Source organism: Chanos chanos, chromosome 3 (assembly GCF_902362185.1).
Source record: "Chanos chanos chromosome 3, fChaCha1.1, whole genome shotgun sequence".
Lineage (NCBI taxonomy): Eukaryota > Metazoa > Chordata > Actinopteri > Gonorynchiformes > Chanidae > Chanos > Chanos chanos.
In genome coordinates, this window is record NC_044497.1 from 9,718,535 (window position 1) to 9,738,770 (window position 20,236).

Consider the following 20,236-nt stretch of genomic DNA (forward strand, 5'->3'; position numbering starts at 1 on the left):
TACTAGATTGTAAATGTCCACTATAATTTAAAACTTAATTTAGCGTGCATGACTCCCAGCAGCTCAAATATCCACGAATAACTGAATCGCATTAGGCAACTCTCCAGGATTCACCCACTGTACCCCCCCCCTCCCCCACCTCACCCCCACCCTGTCTCTCTAAGGGAGAACTGGTTAATTTTCTTGTCTTCTGTGATTTATTGGTCGACTAACTTATTGGAATAATTTAAAAAACCTAAATTTTGATTCGAGGAAAAAACAACCAAGACTAATCTTATCCCTGTTGTTTTAGCATCAAAGAATAGCGTTTGTGGCACTGAACCCTTTGCTGGGGCCGGAGCTCCTCTGGGGACAGTTGATGTCTGTGTTGTGGTTCTGTCTATGGGAATCTGCTTTTGTAGTAGCAGCCTGTTAGCCGGAGGCTTTTTGTCTCTGCCACGGTCTCAGCCTCAGACACAAAAGGGTTTTAGGAGTTTGTGAAGTCATGGGTAAAGTGGTTTGTCATATTGCAGAAGGCTTCAAAGGAGCTCATGGAATTCTGATCTTTTGTGTGTGTGTGTGTGTGTGTGTGTGTGTGTGTGTGTGTGTGTCCTCAGAGGCACAGGTTTCAGATATATGACGAATACTGTGGGAACCACGAGAAGGCTCAGAGACTTCTTCTGGAGCTCAACAAGATCCGCTCCGTCCGCACCTGTTTGCTGGTAGGAGACATCTCAGTATCAGAGCACTGACACAGGACGCCCTGTATCTATATGGACCATCAAAATCCCATGCAGTCAGAAAATCCTCTCAGATTTGCCTGTAGAACTCTGCTATATCTACCATACCTCCTTTCCACACGGCCTGTTAAAAAGGCAGATTTTCCCTTTCCTGGCCCGTCAGTGAGCTTTGTCATGTCCCAGGCAGGTAAAACCAAGAGGAGACCAGAGGGTGTGCTTTATATATGCTAGTTGTCTGTGCACATATGGAAACTCCTCAGTGAATGGAACATGAATTCATTTCCTCTGCTTTGTGCCAACAGGGAGGTCCTTCTGTTCCATGTTCTTTTATAGTGAGATACCAGCAGGTTCTGTCCTACTCTGTTCATCCCTCTATACACGCCTTCGTCACGCTGGCCACTTGTTTAGGCCGAGTGGTTCTAAGACATGAATTCACGTTTCGTTTACATGCAGATCTTAATCTGCGACATGATTCTAATGTCTAGTGTATACATGCTTGAACCGCTTGAACCATGCATTCTTTGTATGGTACTGCAAACGTGCTGTTTGTTTGAATGCATGTATATGTTCTGAAGGAGCTGGAGGTCCAAAGATTATAATGAAATGTTGCTAGTAACAAAAGACAATGCTGAAAAGCTATATGGCATAGCTGTTAGTTCGCTGATGATTTAATGCTCTTGTGTGTCTTTGAACTGACGCTGCAGTAGTGGTATGGTCTTAATTGAATTTGATTTAATGGCCATTTTATGGCCTTGACCTTGGAGGTACCATGTGATTGCATCAAGCCGCAAGGGCTCGAGTTACGCATGTGGTTGAGAAACTAACAATGCACGTATAATTCAATGGATGGACTTTCATCAGCTTACTGATGTACTGCCACTCTGTTCTGTTCTTGAACCTTCTCCTTGTTTAGAACTGCATGTTGCTGGGAGGACGGAAAAACACGGAGGTTCCACTAGAAGGCTATCTGGTTGCCCCCATCCAAAGGATCTGCAAGTACCCCCTGCTCTTGAGAGTAAGTGTTTTTCAATGCAGCTTTCCTGCCTGGTATTACTCCCTCCATGACCCCGTGACCTTGTGGCCTTTGGCTATTAGCCTAATCCATTTGAACCCTTAATGGAAAAAGTGCCTCTAGTTACTTTGCCCCTCAGCCCTGTCTACAGGAGGGCTCCCTTTAATGTAACCTGAATGGAGCCTGACTCTTTAACATCCAGTGTGTCCAATATTATGACTCATAGCAGCTCACTGCAAACACTTCTTTATTTCAGAGTTTCATATTTGATTTATATTTGAATTTGTTTAGATAGAGAGAGCACGAAAAGTTATATCAGTGTCTCTTGAGATTTAAAGAGCTAGAATCTTCTAAAGCAGGTGGAGAACTTCTGATATCATACAACTGTCTTAAACTCAGTAATTTCACAGCTTAAATGCAAATTCTTGCAAAACAAAAGCAAGTGCACACTGTTTCTTTCCCTCAAAGCTTTGTGTTTGAGCTCTCTCAGCTGGAGCTGCCAACGTGTTCTCACTAAACAACAGTGATAGAGATCTGCGGTTGCTCAAATATCTTCGAAATGTAAATCTGAAAGCCAAAGTTAAATTGACATGCCGATGTTGTGTGTTTAGACTGGGTTTAAAGATTACCATCTTTTCCAGTAGACCTTGTCAGCAGTAGCAGGGTAATTAAACATGTGTAAAAACCACTCACACACACACATGCATGCACACACACACACACGCACACATGCAAACGCACGCAAACACACACACACACACACGCATAAACAGACCACGATAACATACATTCTATCCTTTCATTCAAGCCCTGGAGTAAATTTTTACACATTTTCTTACCATCAGGCTTTGACTGATCATGAACTGGGCAGATAATCATGAATGCTGTTACTTTCACAGGGTTCATTTAGATCATTTGATTAACGTTGATGAAGAATGCATGGCTGTACAATGTGGAAAGTATTCATTTAATGTTTGTTATCTTTGTTTTTGTGGTCAGGAGCTGTTAAAAAGAACTCCAAAGAAGCACAATGACTACTCCCAGGTTCAGGAGTCCCTGCAAGTGATGAAGGCCGTGTGCTCCAGCATTAACGAGGCCAAAAGGCAAATGGAGAAACTGGAGGTGTTGGAGGAGTGGCAGTCTCACATCGAGGGCTGGGAGGTACTTTCAGTCATTAGCTGTAGACTGCCTGTTGAGTTTGTTCAGTACACAGAGATGATTCAACTACTGTATCAGCTTGTAGGTGGTAAATGAGTTGAACCTAGGTAGTTTATTTTTCTTTTAGTGGCGTGACTCTTTCTCACCTCGTTGAGATATGTCCCTGGGGCTGTATTTAATAAAGCAATCAATCTGGATCCTATTCTTAAATTCTGGATCTAGTGGTGAAATGATCTATTTCTTGAGAAATGTCAGCCATCAAGTATTTCTAATGTATGAATATATTGCCTCAATACATCTTGTCATGATTGAGCCAGCTATCTGCATTTAAGAAAAATGTATCATTGCCACTGTGAATTGAATTTTCAGTTGCACAAATGAAAAAAAAATCCTTATCTGGGAACAGTGTGTAGAGTCTATGTAAATTTTCCGTGAAATATACACCAGCAATAAACTCAGTCACTCTTAGAATGCCCAAACATCTCTGCTCGAGTGAACATCTCGTAAAAAGATAAAAAAATAAATAAATAAAAAATCACCTCGCGCTGTAAGTTGCTAAATTACCAGCAGGTACAGGTCATGGCGGCTCAGAAATGTTTTCGGCGGTCATGTTTCTTTCTCGGCTGACTTCCTGCCTTAATAAGGGTCTGCTGGGTGGGGAGATGGTGATGGAGGGGAATAATAGCAGCGATTGTGTGGGTAAAGTACCGGGCGGTTGTAGCTTTGACTGGTCAGACGGCGGTGCGGTGTGGGTGGGAGTGGTGCAGCGAGGAGTGAACGGGGTACAGGGGAGAGGCGCTATCTCGAAAAACAGAGCCTCGAGAGGAGAATGGACGGCAGGCCTCTGGTAACACATTTTACTGTGTCTGTTCTACAGAATACCACTAGACAGAGGTCCTACGTTTTCTGGTCATTTTATTTTTGCTGAGTTGTAGTTCATTACAGAAGTTTCAAGTTCTGTCGGTGCAGGGTGCTCAAATACACTTATGTATCCACAGTTGGTATATTTACAAGTTGATTAAAAAAACGATGGCCAGTGGTCCATGTGAGTATGCTATAATAGTGACTAACTGCAATATAGAAAGCCTACAACTGCGTTTCAGATCTAAATAGCGTAAACTCGTATGTGTGTGACTTGAGTCTAAGTTGAAAAGGCTAACAGTGTGTGAGAGCGTTTTGACAGCTATGTGACATTTGTGTGCGGAGGACTTGACCCAGCAGTGCTTGACTGCTGTAAGTGTGAGTCACTGACAGTCTGTGACACTAGACAGGCTTTACTGCTGTGGTCTCTGTGTTACGCGCATCTGTCACTGTTCACATTCCTGTTCTCTCCAGTCTGAAATGAAATGAGTGTGCACGCGCACACACACACACACACACACACACACACACACACACACTCATACTCATACACACACGCACAGGCAGACGCACATGTTCACGTGCATGCGCACACACCCACCCACACACACACACACACACACACACACACACACATCCCTACTACTGTTACTATTCTCGCTGCATGTGTATTAGACTAGTATGACTGATGATTGTTCACATTTGAATTGATTTTGTGGTGTTTTGTTTTATATGAATTGGTATGTTTCAAAGGCACACAAATGAAGATGCATGAGCGCAGTTCTAAAATGCATCATGACCATTGCGGAGAAAGTAGGCAGAAGGGTTTTGGGCTGGATTACCACAACTATGTGTAAATATGGGAGAAAATGGAGATGAATTTCTCCATCTGATTTGCAACACATGCATTTGTCCATGTGTTGTTTTAAATAAGTTGTTGAAAACAAAGGCCATGTTGTCTTCAGTGTAAAGTATGCAAGTAGCAATGATCCCGTCCAGGTTTTTTTGTCCACATCAACCATTGTAAAAACATACCACTGAATGAAAAACAGTTGGTCAGAGTTTTTACGAGGAGAATATACTTGAATGTCACATATATATAAAAGACACATGGGTTTCAAAATGGTGTTGACTTAATTTTGTCAACATACAAATGTTTCAAAGATGGGTTTTGTCTCCCACACACACACACACACACACACACACACACACACACACACACACACACACACACACGGTGTCTAAACTACATCATGTTGTCATTTTCATTTAGCAGGTGACAATTTAGAAACACAGTGACTTTAGCTCTGTCACTTTGAGTCTCTTTGTGGCATGAAATGAACACTACGGGTGGTTTTCCGTGTTTTTCACTTGGGTGCGGAGGCTATTCCGAGTGCCTTCAGTCTCCCAAAACAGCTTTTACGAAGCACATAGTGACCTTAGAGTGCATCTGTTTCAGCTTTTGGTGGTTTATTAATGGCATGTAGCCTAAATGTTACTTCAGAGAAGGAAAAATAGCCCCATCATACACACACACACACACACACACACATCTCTAGAATGAAGCTGCAGAAGTCTTCTCAGAGTTGGGTGGAGCGAGTTAAGAGTTACTCTCTTTGTTTCTATGCTTTTATTAATCATGAATGTTAGTTCAGTCTATATTTGAGAGATATTGGCAGCCTCCACACACCAAGTTTACTTTCTTTTTGAGGGTGATGACTAAAGAGAGGACTAGAGACATAGACAGAGACTGTTTGGTTAATGGAGGGAGTGGGTGGAGACAGATGTGGAGGGGAGAGAGAGAGAGAGAGAGAGAGAGAGAGAGAGAGAGAGGGATGGGGTTTTGGGAGGGGGGGGGGGTGGTAAGCAGGGGCATTTACTGTCAGTTTTTCCATTGCTCTGTCCAACCTCAGCTGATTGCTTATTAGTTTTGACTGACTGCACAGCTGTGGGCCCCCACCAGCACTCTGCGTCCACTTACCACATGCAGATTGGCTGAAGGTTTGCGGTCACACTTCCCTCAGTCAGTCAGTCAGTCAGTCAGTCAGTCAGTCAGTCAGTCATCTGGTCCATTTGTATGGCCAAAACGCACGCGGCCTTGTTAGTTTAGAATGCGGCACGGTTTTCAGGTAAATGATTTTCGGGTTCTCGTTATACTTTTGAATGTTGTAGGAAAGCATCTGTGATCTGGGGTATGTACAGGTCATATGTGGAAGAGTCAATTCATTTTTGTGGTGTTCGTTGTGTCATGCAGCAGTGCCTTGCTAGTGCGTTCATAATTGTCAGATGGAGTTTCAACAGCGTTGAAGTAGTAGAATAGAGTTCAACTGGGATTGCAAGCAGGTTGAGGTAGTTGAGTTGAAATCCAGCTGCATGCTGCCTTTTATGAAGAGTGAACACTTTCAACGCAGCTTATCTGTTTTGAATGTTTTAGTGAAAATTGAGATAAAATGCCGTTCAAATTTTGAGCACTTTGAAAAGTTTTTAGGAAGCAGCTTTTAAGTGCAAGCTGAAAAAATGTACAATAATTCATTTTTCAGTTACGTTAAATGAGAATGACAAAAAGTGAGTACAAAGGGAGTACAAAAAATGATTAAATTACATCTATTTTATACAATAGTCCATAATTTTATGCTGTTTGATAATTGCAGACAGCACCTCTCCTAATAAAATTCCACTTTTTGCTCCTTCCTGTAATTTCAATTTGGCTCTGATTCTATATCAAGAATCAAAATTCGGTTCTTTTTGATCATTTTGTATCAAAAAGAATCCAGCTTGGTTATTTTTTTTTTTTTTTGAAGGACAACATTTTGCCACTCTTCTGCGGCCTTGCCCAAGGGCACAACTTCCAAAACAATGGGCAGACAAATGAAAAGCAGCAGACCTAAGGCACCATCCCAACCTGGGATTCAAACCAGCATCCCTCTGTTTCTTGGCACGAAGCTGTAATACAGTGAGCCACTGCCGCACCTCTGTTGCCCTTGTAGATGAGGCGTACTTTTCTGCTGTTTTATCTGGCACTCCTCTGACACTTGAAAGACCAGATAAAATGGAGATAAAACAGATGCTGAAACGCATGAAGTATCTGAGTGTTTAGACTTCAGACTTCTCTCTCTTAACATCCTCTCAGTGGAACAGCTGTCTGTTTATGTGTGTGTGTGTGTGTGTGAGTGTGTGTGTGTGTGTGTGTGTGTGTGTGTGTGTGTGTGTGTTTGAGAGAGAGGGAGAGAGACAGATAGAGAATGAGAGAGAGAGAGAGGGAGAGAGAGAGAGAGGGAAAGAGGATTGTCAAAGGAGGGTGTAGAGTTTTCAGTGTGTGTGTGTGTGTGTGTGTGTGTGTGTTTGAGAGAGAGGGAGAGAGACAGATAGAGAATGAGAGAGAGAGAGAGAGAGAGAGGATTGTCAAAGGAGGGTGTAGAGTTTCAGTGTGTGTGTGTGTGTGTGTGTGTGTATTGGAGAGAGAGGTGTCAGTGGCCATGGTTGGACAGTTTCCCTGCTCAGGAAACAAGGAACTGGTGTGTAGTCTGAATAAACAATGCATTGCTGCTCTCTGGTCAGAGCTTGCCCACAGTATTAATCGCCTGCTCTCACAGCAATATTAACCTCACCTCTGGCCATGCATGGAAGACAGGGAGGATACGTTGAGCTTAAAGAATAGAGAGAAAATGAACGAGGAGGAGAAAGAGTGGAAAAGAAGTATCTGAGAGAGTGGCTGAGAGAGAGAGGGCAAGAGAGAGAGAGAGAGAGAGAGAGAGAGAGAGAGAGGGTGAAGGGAAGAAAAAGACATGGTTTACCACGTTTTTAGCAGAAGGAAATGTTCAGCACATTTTCTGCCTGTGTGAACTTGGGAGTTATTTTTAGCTGTGACAGACGATCAACTGAGACATATAAATTCTCACTGAAGGCAGAGAAAGTGGTAGAGGAACAGACAGATTGCAGCAGTAGAGTTGTCTATAGATTGTGGTGATATTGTCACCATCTTCTCGGCAGAGCAGAGCAGAGCAGGAGTGCTAGGACGGGACACAGTGTCATTATCATGGGGGGGGGTGGGGGGGGGGGTGGGAGAACAAGCATTTCATCCAAACCCCACAGCAATCTCACACATGGAATCCTACTCTATCAGAACAAACCCCCTGAGAGAGAGAGAGAGTGAGAGCAGAGACCAAGCTAATCCCCAAATCTCTAGACTCCCCCTTTGATGGCACGTAAGCTCAACTCAGAATTCATGGGAAAAATGACGCGGGCTGGTGTTTCATTAGTTTTCATTAGGATAATGTGATATGATTTCCCCACCTTGGTAGTGGATGACTATTGGCATTACAAAGCATAATGACTTCACTCTCATGTTTGTACTCCTGCCATATGTGCCTTGTCTGTCCTCCATGTGCAGGGCTCAAACATCACAGACACGTGCACGGAGATGCTGATGCAGGGAGTCCTGCTAAAGATATCGGCTGGAAACATACAGGAACGAATCTTCTTCCTTTTTGATAATCTTCTGGTGTATTGCAAGAAGAAGAACAGGTGAGGCCTGTTCTTTTATGTTTGAATCCAGATGAATCAGCGCAGTTGACTGTAAGCAAGGATCTTATTGAACTTGGTTTTGGGTCTGTCCAATTCACAGACGTTTAAAAAACAGCAAGGCTACCACCGAGGGCCCGCGATACCTGTTCCGTGGACGCATTAACACCGAGGTCATGGAAGTGGAGAACGTGGATGATGGAACAGGTTAGTGCGTCTGTTTGAAAGTTGAAGCCAGATAAAGCGGGACAACGTTTGTATTGCAGAATTATCTGACCAAACTGCATGAACCTGCATAATTCTAATAGCATGGATTGAATCATACAATATTACATATGTTTGAGTAATGTGAAGTTCTGTTTCCTTCATTTCACTCAAACCGGTCCACTCCAGTCAATGTCCTCTAATTGGAGGTGAGTCTTCTTTCGAGGGCCTGTAACTGCTAAAAAAAATTGGAAACCACAGTGGAGAATTGGCACCCTTTATTATTTTACCGCGACTGCTCAATCACCAGCAGGGTGGGGAGGGCAACCAACCGCTTTAGCAGCTAAAGGTTAGAAAAATGCCAGTTTTTTTAAGCTGAATGACAAGGTCGTGGTACTCAGAGACTTTTTTTTGAACTCTGCAAATAGCATATCATGGCCCAGGAGAAGCTCTGATTTTCAGTTATATTTGTGGAGGCAATCATTTGCTCCCCGCTAGACTTAATATTAGGCTTTTAAAGAGATGGATGTGTTTCAGTGGGTGCAGTATAAACAAAGCTGCCTGCACTGTGGTCGCTTATGGGTGTTCTGCCATTTAAACCCCCCCCTCCCCCCTCCTCCCCCCCTCCCCCCTCCTCCTCTCTTCTCTACCTACCCCCAAGATATCAATCTAAAATATGGAAGGACATTATTATTTTGTTTTAAACTGCACACAGTGAAAGGACTGGGTAGATGGAGATTTCCCATTCCTTGTCATAAATTTGTTTTCGAAGCCACGTCAGACAGTTTTATTTCTGTCATTATTTTACATTTAACTGATTAGATAAGACAGTTGAAGTATCTTAGTAAGATAGTTGGTGAAATCAAGAGGTACGGATTATTTCCAGAAAAGAAAGAGGATGGTCAAGTGTTGAAACCCATTTTATGTTTGCTTTGTGATAGATACGGAGTATCCCTCTTTTTCAAACTCTTATTAAAGAAACAGCTTCATAGTTATATGAGAGGTTCTGGCCACTCTGCAGTAAGACTGGATCTATAGAAAAGTCTGACTGCAGGGGCCACGGACATCAATACAATTTTCTCTCCAGACTGGTGCTATTAAATATCTAGTTCCAATGTGTGAGAAATCAATGTAACTATCTTTAAAGAGAATAGAAGATATCACTATAGTTTCTGATGGTCTGAGATCCATTTGAATTTACGACAAATTATCATTTAATTTCTAACTGATCCATTCATCTTTACCATCCTTAACCAAATGACTGACTAGACCCTTTTCTTAATGTTGTGTCAGTTAATTACTTATGTTCTTCCAGACAAGAGAATCCCTAATTGTAGTGAAGGGCAGAACTTGTATGAAAGTTGTAATTCAATAGATGAAGATTTTATAAACATTCCCTCCCTCAATGAAACTTGCTCCCAAAAAAAGACTTCAAGTTATTGTGAAACCACAACACATATTTTTGTTCATGGTCTTAAGCTCAAATGAAGCCAGAAGGCTTTGTTTTGTGTTGTTTTATGTTTTTCCTTCCTTTTCCACAAAGTTTGAAGATGCAGATATAATCAGTACACTTCTGTCTCCAACATTTATTTTTACTCAAGGCCATTCCAGTGTCATGTCAGTTCACCGTCGCCTTGTAATTAGAGTAATCAATGAGGCGCCTTGCCTGTGATCCATCTCGTTTGACCAATGTTTTGTTTGCTGACTGTTTTTTGCGGTAATGTTTCATTTGGGCTGAACTTTAGCACCCTTGTCTGGTCTCGGGCTTATTTTATTTATGACCGGGGACATCCACTGTGTTGTCTGACGGACTTTAATTGATAGCTTGGTATCCAAATGAAGGGACGTAGATGCATTATGGGAGGATTCACTGGGGATGCCACATGGACACGAATTGGTCAACTAAACAAACAAACAAACAACAACAAGAAAAAAAAAAAGTCTTGGTTCATCCTCAAGGAAGTGGCCTGGGTATAAAAACTGACAGACACCAAAATGTTCTCGATATTTTGCACCTCACAGCCGACTATCACAGCAGCGGGAACATTGTGAACAACGGCTGGAAAATCCACAACACTGCGAAGAACAAGTGGTTTGTGTGCATGGCCAAGACTCCGGAGGAGAAGCAGGAATGGCTGGAGGCCATTTTGAAGGAACGAGAGAGGAGGAAAAGTGAGTATGAACTACATTTGGCTACTGATGCAGAAATAACAACCGCCCCATTTAATTAGCCATGTCTCAAACAATTAGTCCAGAGGTGAGATGGTTAAGGAGTAATTATTTAATGGGCGTGAGGCTATTAGTTCTTCAAGCGCTTAATCTTTGTTCTGATCTGGATGTGATATCTAAAGTCCCTCGGGGGGGGGGGGGGGGGGGGGGGGGGGGGGGGGGGGGGGGGGGGGGGGGGGGGGGGGGGGGGGGGTGGGGACGACACGTATCGACTGCTTAATGGTTTGAACATGTTCTAATGTGATTAGCCACTGTTCCTTAGATACTTGGTCGTGGTACATGGTAATATGAACATGATGTTACATTTATTACTTATATTACATATGTTCCTTACATTAATGTGTACATGTCTGTACATGTATTAGCTGTGTTATGTTGTATGTTGCTTATCTCTCCGCTGAACTGTCTGTGTATTAGTCTAGCCGGGTGAAACGTACACGTACATATATGCATATCTGCATATATGTGTCATGGCTCATGTGTTGTTAATTTCCTGCCCTTATTGTGCTGAGAGTGAGCCAAGAGCTTCGGGCCAGTGCTGTGAACTGTGCATGATTTCTCTGTGAAACGAGGATGTGTTGGGATATATGTGGATGCCCTCCTCAGTCCAGCTTTTTTCTCCTCTCTCGGCAGCACTGAGGCTGGGTATGGAGCAGGACACCTGGGTGATGGTGTCTGAGAAGGGGGAAAAGCTCTACAAACTCATGAGCAAACAGGGCCATCTAATAAAAGACCGGAAACGCAAACTCACCACCTTTCCTAAGTGCTTCCTCGGAAGGTACGTTGCCAGGGGCAACCCCTGGCTCTCTTGCTCTCACCTCTTCTCTTCTTTCTGAAGTGTGTGTGTCTGCTGCCGCTGTCTGGTTTCTGAGCAAAGATGAAGTATTATGTCTGTGATGTTTCGTAAGTGGTAGGTGTGTGTGTTTCTTTCTCTACAGTAATTAGTGTGTGAGTGTGTCTGTGAACAAGCAAGGCACAGAGGAAGAGAGGGGAAGAAAGAAAGAGAGAGATATGGACAGAGAGAGACAGACAGACAGAGTGAGACAGAGTGTGTGAGAGAGAGAGAGAGGGAGAGAAAGAGAGAAAGACAGAGAGACAGAGACAGACAGAGTGAGAGAGAGTGCAAGAGAGAGAGAGAGACAGACAGAGAATGAGACAGACAGAGAATGAGACAGACAGAGAGAGACCGAGACAGAGAGAGAGACAGACAGAGAGAGAGACAGATGTACAGAAAAACAAGGTTTGAACAACGAGAAAGTGTCACATTTTCGTTGAACCACTGTGTTGGTGCGTAAATGCTGATCGGTCTCGACCAATAGAATCAGTCAGGGTTTTCGGCGTGTCTCCGTGCCTTTGACCTCGCTCTCGTATTTTAGTGAACAGAACAGAATCCAGCGGGGCGGATCGAGACGGGACACCTCTGCATAGGCAAATTATTAATAGCACACATTTCAAGTCGCGAGCGTTTTCATCATCCCTCCTCTTTCACGCTTTTAAATCGGTTTGGAGTTTTCTTTAAGAGGAGAAAAAAAAAACCTCCTTTTGTTTTTTTTTCTTCCAGGGGTACATTAGGATTATGTATCGCTTCCATTTTAGTCACAGGCAAATCAAATCCAGGCCAGGTGGCTCATGAATCTCGTATAAGGATTATTGGTTAAATATCATGGGGTTCAGGTCTCATTGAACAGTGTTATAAATCAGGAGGATAGTGAAAAGATGATGCAGAGTCTGTGTCCGGTCTCCTACAGAATGCTGACTTTATTTTAAGGTCCTCCTGTGAGACTGCCTTGAGGTTGGTACTGTGTTAAGGTCATTACTCTCTCAGTGGGTATGCTAGGAGGACATTATGCCACTATCAAATGTTTTAATGTGTTTACCCATTTTATTAACACCTGCAGCTCTTAAGGATATTGGCCAACTTGCCTTATGATTATTATTTAAAAAAACCCAAAACTAAACAAAAAAAAAAAACCCACACAGAAAACATCCACACTTCACTTTCAGATCCGTGTTTAGTGCTTTTATACCATGAAAAAGAAATCCTCTTGTTGTTAAGCTTTACACAATAACTTCAAGATGGATTATGATAAGTCACATCTGCAAGTAACGAGAAATGTTATTTGGTCAGATTTTTTTTTCTTACTCTGAATCTTTTTTGTTAGCTATTAAAACAGAGAAGTTTATGACATATAGTTGATTTTATTTAAACTTCTGTCCAAAGACCTGTTGAAAGTCTTTTGCATTGTGTATGGTGCTCCTGAGGGTAGTTCACAAATCCCAAAAAGATCTCAAACGTCCTTTTAGAAGGTTTAGTCAGACACATCTGCTTTCTGCGTTACAGCACAATAGCCAGTACTAAAAGTTATAAGGTGAGAACTCCAAGTGTTGAATTTCTGTGCTGTGGCTTTATGGCTGTTTGAAGTGTAGAGCAGTGTTCTCTGTCTGAAATTGTATTATCCCAGTTCATAAGTCAATGACTCAGTTCAGACATCTTTGCCAAAATGTGAAATACATTCCCTAAGATATCAGTGAGAGAGACACGCTAAATGTGCCCAGACATCAACCATATGCCACCATAATCCCTCATAACCAAGTCTAGTCTCTGTGTTTGACTGGCATCAATGGCCACAAATGAAAAGTACACTCTTAATGCTCATTTTGTCATTTTGTTGTAATTGGTGTTTTCAAAAGTCAGAAGAAAACACCCTCAAACCCAAACTCCTCTTACTTGTGGCTGGCTTACATTGTAAATGGGTTTAGGGTTCTGAACACTTGGTTTCTCCAGACAATACAAGAGCAGCCTGGTCTGGTAAATAAATGGATCTGTCAGCAAAAGAGATCACAGACGACGTATAATGTTCCTGAGTGGGCACACGCCTGCCGCCAAACGGACATATGGCGTGGGACCATATGTCAAGAAAACTTGTTTAAAACGTAACCCAGAGTCTACGAAGAACGTTCTATCTGTACAGTCATGAAGCAGGTTAAGATAAAGTGCTTGTCTACGAAATCCCTATTCTTTTTTTTTTTTTAATTGTTCTCCTCAGCTTGTAATGTCCCTCTATATTTTTGGAGAAATCCAATCCAGTGTGATGTTCCTCTGATTAAAACCACACAGCCTCTGGCTCCGGCTCTTTCATTGCCCTCATTGTGCAACTCTTAGCTTTCATCTTGTCCTTTTCGCTTGCTGCGTCTTTTGATGTGGTAGGTTATTTTTGATTCTTGAACTTTCTAACTTCAGTACTCAGAAAAAGGAATTACTTTGAATCCGTTATATGGAATTATTTAACTTTAAGGGAAGGGGAGACACTGAAATAAACTTGCGAGAGGCTTTTTGTGTCCATTTAAATCCTTTTTATATAGATTATATATATATATATATATATATATCCAAGTGTTTAGTACTGTCACTATGCAAAATGACAGTAAAATGACACAACTGAATACTTACCTACCACTCTTGAATACCTCCCAGTGGGGCTAATTTTGTTGTGGGATAGAATACAGTTTGTGTAATATTCTAAAGATAACATACATTTACCAAATAGTGAACATGTATTGTCCACCTTTGATGCCTGTTTGATGATTTGAAACAAAGTGCAAAGGTAATGGAGAAATATAACTGTGTAATCATGACACAAGGGATACTTACATGAAGAATAATAACACCCTATCCTGACATGAACACAAATAGATATGTCATGCACTGACAGCATGCTTAGAATGTAGAGCAACAGCTTGAAGCTGTTACTCACTGCAGTTCATGGTGTAAATGACCTCTGTTTGTCAAAAGGCTACGAGAGCTTTGTATTCTAAACATTCACTGTGTTTTTCTATCCCTGACTGGAGTGCAAAGGTTGTCAAATTCCCCCACTACTTCTCACATCTGTCTGTGTGTGTGTGTGTGTGTGTGTGTGTGTGTGTGTGTATATGTGTGTGTGTGTGTCTCTCTCTCTCTCTCTCTCTCTCTCTCTCTCTTTTGTTCTCTGCAGTCTTACTTTGGGTTATAGAATGTGAAATGGGACTAGGGTAAAGCTGAGGCATTGGTTTAGTTTGGCTGGATGAATCTAAGATTGCTCTCTCTCTCTCTCTCTTTCTCTCTCTGTCTGTCTCTCTCTCTCTCTCTCTCTCTCTCTCTCTCTCTCTCTCTCTCTCTTCCTGTATTGCCCCTGGGTTCCATAAACTCTGGGAAGAACCACAGAATTACACTGGTGGAACTGGGCATGTTTGTTTTGGTTTTGTGGAATAAAGGTTACAGGGAAGGGTTGCAAAGGTTGGAATCAGATATCGCTTCCTCTCCACTGGTTTCCTTTCTTGAAATAGAGAATTATATCATTTACTGTGTTTTGGTTTTAGGAAGAAATTGCACCCTGCTTGTTATTTTAATGCACTGTTTGTCTCCCTCCCATGTTGTGAATGACCAGCAGCAATTTATCAGAGCATTGCACTGAGGGAGTTTTAAAACAACATTGGGTTTACAAATTCATTGGGCTGCAGATTTGCCTGAAACAAACTAAAGCACCATTTGAAAAACAACAACAACAAAAGCTAAATGCTTTTAAAAACTAAATAACCAAAAAAAAAAGCTAAATATGAAGTAAATATTTTGATTTATTCAACAAAACTGTTAATGGTCCATGTATATTAGTATAAAATGTACATGGATGGTGTGGGCTGAACAGCGCAGCGGTGTTGTCCAAATGGCGTGTCTCTCTTCCTTAACTGAGTATTTTTCTTAGTGCTCTCTCTAGTGCTTTCTCAGGAGTGACTTTGTGTTGTCTGGAATCTTTTATCCTCTGCTCTCCAATCGGTCTGCCTGATCTCTGTTTTTAGTAGGTTTGTGAGAGTGTATGTGTGTGTGTGTGTGTGTGTTTTGATGCTCTGGGCAGGACTCTTAGTGACTATGTGTCACCTGAATGCTCTCCTCTTGTCTCTCCTCAGTGAGTTTGTGTCATGGCTGATGGAGATCGGGGAGACTGATAATCCAGAAGAAGGAGTTCATCTTGGACAAGCCTTGCTTGAGAACGGCATCATCCATCATGGTTAGTCTAACCTCTCAAACTTTCATCCCCATCTTTCACCAGCTCTTTTTTTTTTTTTTTTTTTTTTTTATACCTCATCTCACCTGTTGGTTTCATTATGCCCGATTGATGCAGTTGTATCTTTGTGTCTTCATTTTCTCTGTTACACCTCATGTGGAAGCTTCTGGATTGCAAAAAGGAAATGAGAAATGGCGCTCTTAAAACTTCCAGAACAATGACATCATCTTCATCAGGACCCCCCCCCCCCCCCCCCCCCCCGCTCTCTAACCCCCACCCCCGAACCTCCACCCCCATATTGAGTATATTCGGACAGGCTGAGAGCAGATGTCTCTTTATAAGACTCAGGAAATGTGCTGTTTATTTAATGTATTATAAATATTCATCTCTTCACACCCCAGTGTTTGTTTAATTTCGGTGAAATGGTTGCTCGGCGGCCTTCGATTATTTTGTCATTTGTTTGGGAGCTGGGGGTCACTCTCTGCTTAATGTGTTCCCATCGTATGTATTTTCCCTCTAAAGAGACTGACAGGCTCACAGCCAAACCTTGTACTAAATCACGTTTCCCTGTGTTACCTCCTTTTAATGGAGAACAATGAATTTGAGGTTTAGAGCTCCCTGTACGATTTGTACAGAATAGCTCTTAGCTTCAGTGAGTTTTCACTTAGGAGAGAGCATTTACAGTGTAAAAAACTTAAAGATTGCTTTCTAGAAGCATGTTAATGTAACTTGCGTGTGAAAATATACGAATTTGGGCCCATTGCTTTTGGATAACTGTTTTTTTTTATAGCTCCCTGCTGCAGTGCTGCAGCTGTTGAGTTACCTGTAATGGTTTTGAATTAAAGTCTATGACATGAATCTTAAAACAGAAAACCGTGGAACAGCATGGCTCAATACACATTTATATGCCATCACAAACGTAAAATGCGCTCTCTCATATCAACACTAGCTTAGTGTGAAATCTTTGTCACGTTAGTGTTTCGGTAGAACTCTCGTCTTCTCTCTTCAGTTACAGATAAACACCAGTTCAAACCCGAGCCAGTGCTGTATAGGTTCCGCTACGATGACGGCACGTACCACCCTCGGAGCGACATGCACGACGTTATCTCCAAGGTAACCCGCTGTAGCCTTCATGCCTCTCTTTGGGAACTTTCACTTTTTTTTTCCCTAGCCTCTCCCGAAGCAACCTTCGAGCGTGTATATTAACGACTTTCCCCTCTCTCCTTTCCAGGGTGTCCGGCTGTTCTGTCGGCTCCATAGTTTATTCACACCGGTGATCAGGTAAGGGCCTGTTCTCAGTTCCAGCTCATTAAACACGTCTCTCTTTGCACATCGAGCTTGCCAGGTGTTTCTGGAATCCTGCAGTTCTGGCCTCCTAACTACTTCTCTATAAATAGTTGCCTTCTCCATAACCCAACGAGTGAGATCAGGGCACACAGACTGAGGAGTCATTGTTTACGAAGCCAAGGTTTTTAAGGAGAATATGATCACACCGCGTCTCTGGCTGGGCAGAGGGTAAGCATAGAAGTACAGCAGAAGTCTGGGCCTCAAACAGATCTCTGGCAGGACCTTCCTGTAGCCCTCACCATGTTGCGTTTTTTTTAACCCTGAGTTTCGGTGCTGCGTCCATTCATCAGAAGAACAAAAAAAGGCCCTTCCTGTGTTTGCAGAGATTGAGAGGTTGACTCTGAATGGACACAGATTTTGGTGTGTTTTGCGGACAGATGGAGCGTGAATGCGGATCCAGTAGAGTTTTCCAGTCACCTGGCAATGCAGCGCGCACGGTTTTTAAAGTGCGCCATTTAGCACTTTTTTTTTTGTGCTCCAAAAAAAAAAAAAAAAAAAAAAAGACAGAGAGCATGGACGTAGTTCGGTTTTATCGGACAGCATCAGAATGGAGCCACAGACCTGTCCAAGACACAAATGTAAAACAGCTGCAATCAGAAACTTTGGCAGCTCTCTAAACTCAAGCACGTTAAATGTCTCAATCTCAATGTGCTGTTAATGGAGTTAGTGTGATGTGTGCTTTCTGTGGAATGATTAGACAGAGCTGTTTTACACGGTTTTACCACTTTGTCTCCTGACGGTGTTTAAGGCGCTGTGCGACACGCTGCTGATGGATTACACCACAAAGTCACTTTAACCCTCCCTTTGTGTGTGCCGTACAGTGTAAATTGCCCGGGACATTTCTGTAATTCAAAACTCATGTAGTTAAGTTTATGTAAAGGACAAATGACAATGCGTGTATGCTCTTTGTATAAAATATCGGTTATAAAGCCCCATTCCAGATACATCTGTCTCTTCTCATTGGTGAATGTTTCAGGCTAAGAGCCTCTTAGAGGTTGACATGGTAAAGCCTTACTGTGCCCCTGTGGGAGTGAGTGTGTGCGTGCGTGCGTGTGTGTGTGTGTGCGTGTGTGTGTGTGTGTGCGTGCTTAAGTAGCTCGCTGTTCTCACAGAGAGCCGTTGGTACTTACAAAAGCAACCCTGCATTGCAGAAAGCGATGCCTCTAATTGTTGTGTCCAGCTCCGGTCTAATTGGGTGGAATTTCCTGGTTCTGGGGGGAGCTCTGAAGGGGACCCCACACCCCCGCGTTCCCCACAAGAAAGCCGTAAATTTATCCTCTATACAGCCCACCACGCTTTAGTTTGAAGTCCATGGGAAAAAAATTCTGAAAAAAAAAAGAACATTGTGTAATAACTATATTACATCTTAGCTCAGTGAGACAGGAGAAATAAAGAAAAAAAAGAACCGTTCAAACTTCTACGGCGTGCTTAAAAAGCGCCGTGCGGTATGGACGCCTGTTAAATCTCTCGGGCGATTGTTATCTGGAGGGGCTAAAAGGGAGCTGTCGGTTTTGGGGGTGACCTCTGCAGCTACTTCTTCTTTAGATTGCAGTTCACTTCTGCCAGGCATATGGCTGCTCGCCGTGCTGCTGTTTAGCCCTCATTTGTCATGCTGACAGTCTGGGTGCAGTCTCCGCAGTCAGTGGAGGTGCTGCTGGAGAAAAAGAGCTGCCCCCCTCCACCATGATGGTAAGAGCCTGGCACACGGCTCCCGAAGCAGCGTCCCGACTGAAACTGTCCAGAGCACCCAGAGCACCCCCCACCCCCCCCCCCCCCCCCCCTCAGAAAAACCCAAAATGAATAAAGTAAACCTGTTATGTAACCAAACTCTAAACACGTCAGTTTATGTCAGTGGAGATGGATGTTCACGGAATATTTTAGTTAGATTCCTCCGTATGAGTTGTTCTTGTTTTTTTTTTTTTTGCCATCAAGAGTTTGGTATTTTTTTTTTTTCCCCCAAGTGTTTGGTTATGTAAAATTGAAACCACTTTTATATAGAACTTGCGGATAACTAAGATTGGCCTTTGGCTTGGTTTCGGTTTGAGCTTGAGCGGTCGTGAGGGTGTGGGTGGTGACGGAGCCTGGACTTTCCAGAGCATTCTGGCCGGGCTTGAGTGTCCCTCAGGAGACCCTGGCTTCATGGGAAAATCACCGCTCCATTTCATAGTGAATTCTCCGGCTCTGGCACAAGCCACAAAGTGCCTGGCCCTCGTGTAGCTACACAACAATGTAACAGAACATTGGAAATGCCTTTTAATATCAGCTGGAGGGAGGTTTTTACTATCCCTCCCCGGTAGTGTCAGATACACTCTGAGCTGGTATCTCCACAAACTCTGTTTTATTATTTAATTAGTAAACCAGCAGCACCAGTGGTGTGTAATTTGAAGATTTAACTGAAAAAAAAAACAACCCAGGGCTCTTTGCCAGTAAATAGACAGTGTGGCTCCGCTTCATCGATTTAAAGGGAAAAAGTCTGTTTACAGATTGATGAATTGGTAGGAAATGGTTGTTGTGACATGAAACCCAAGAACAGGCCTCACAAGAACCTTGTCCACAGGGTATAGTTTAACATCCAAAGGTTAAAGGTTAGCTTAAAGCCTAATATCCCCTCAAGTTCAAGGTGGAGTCGAGTGTTTCACAGGCCGTTGATTTATTTTTGTTTCCTCCGTGTCAATTCAGGGATAAAGACTACCATCTAAGAACGTACAAATCTGTGGTGATGGCCAACAAATTGATTGACTGGCTCATAGCGCAGGTAAGATATTTGAAACTATGTCTCCGCACGTTTCTTTAATATGGACTCATTTCTATGCATATTGGAAACATATTTGACTCTGTAGCAAATGGTGAAAGATGAAAGAATGGAAGAGTGGAAGTGGCTGTTTTCTAAATAGGCTGGTCACTTCAAATATGCGGAGAAGGAAACAGACTGAAACAATAAACCGTGGTCTGACCACAAGATCTTGCTCTCTCCTTCGCAGAAAAAAAAAGAGAAAGCACCAGCAAAAACAAAACGGTTGTATTAATGAGATGGCGGACTTTTATTGCCCTTGACTTGAGGGTTTGAGCTGGGCAAATTGAGAGGTGCTTCTTAGGTTTGCGGATCTCCAGAAAGAAATGATGAATGGGTTTTTTTTTTTTACAAA

General features: G+C 42.6%; 1 protein-coding gene across 2 annotated transcripts in view; it reads left to right on the forward strand.

The window, feature by feature from the left end:
- Positions 1-20,236, forward strand: part of prex2 (phosphatidylinositol-3,4,5-trisphosphate-dependent Rac exchange factor 2) — an 81,973-nt gene that overhangs the window by 17,019 nt on the left and 44,718 nt on the right. For both annotated transcript variants that reach the window (XM_030767451.1, XM_030767450.1), the window contains 11 exons: positions 597-701; positions 1,633-1,734; positions 2,731-2,892; positions 8,141-8,274; positions 8,375-8,478; positions 10,498-10,647; positions 11,338-11,482; positions 15,646-15,746; positions 16,753-16,856; positions 16,975-17,024; positions 19,770-19,845. In XM_030767451.1, the coding sequence (XP_030623311.1) occupies positions 597-701; positions 1,633-1,734; positions 2,731-2,892; positions 8,141-8,274; positions 8,375-8,478; positions 10,498-10,647; positions 11,338-11,482; positions 15,646-15,746; positions 16,753-16,856; positions 16,975-17,024; positions 19,770-19,845 (1,233 nt within the window). The remainder of the gene's footprint in view (positions 1-596; positions 702-1,632; positions 1,735-2,730; positions 2,893-8,140; positions 8,275-8,374; positions 8,479-10,497; positions 10,648-11,337; positions 11,483-15,645; positions 15,747-16,752; positions 16,857-16,974; positions 17,025-19,769; positions 19,846-20,236) is intronic.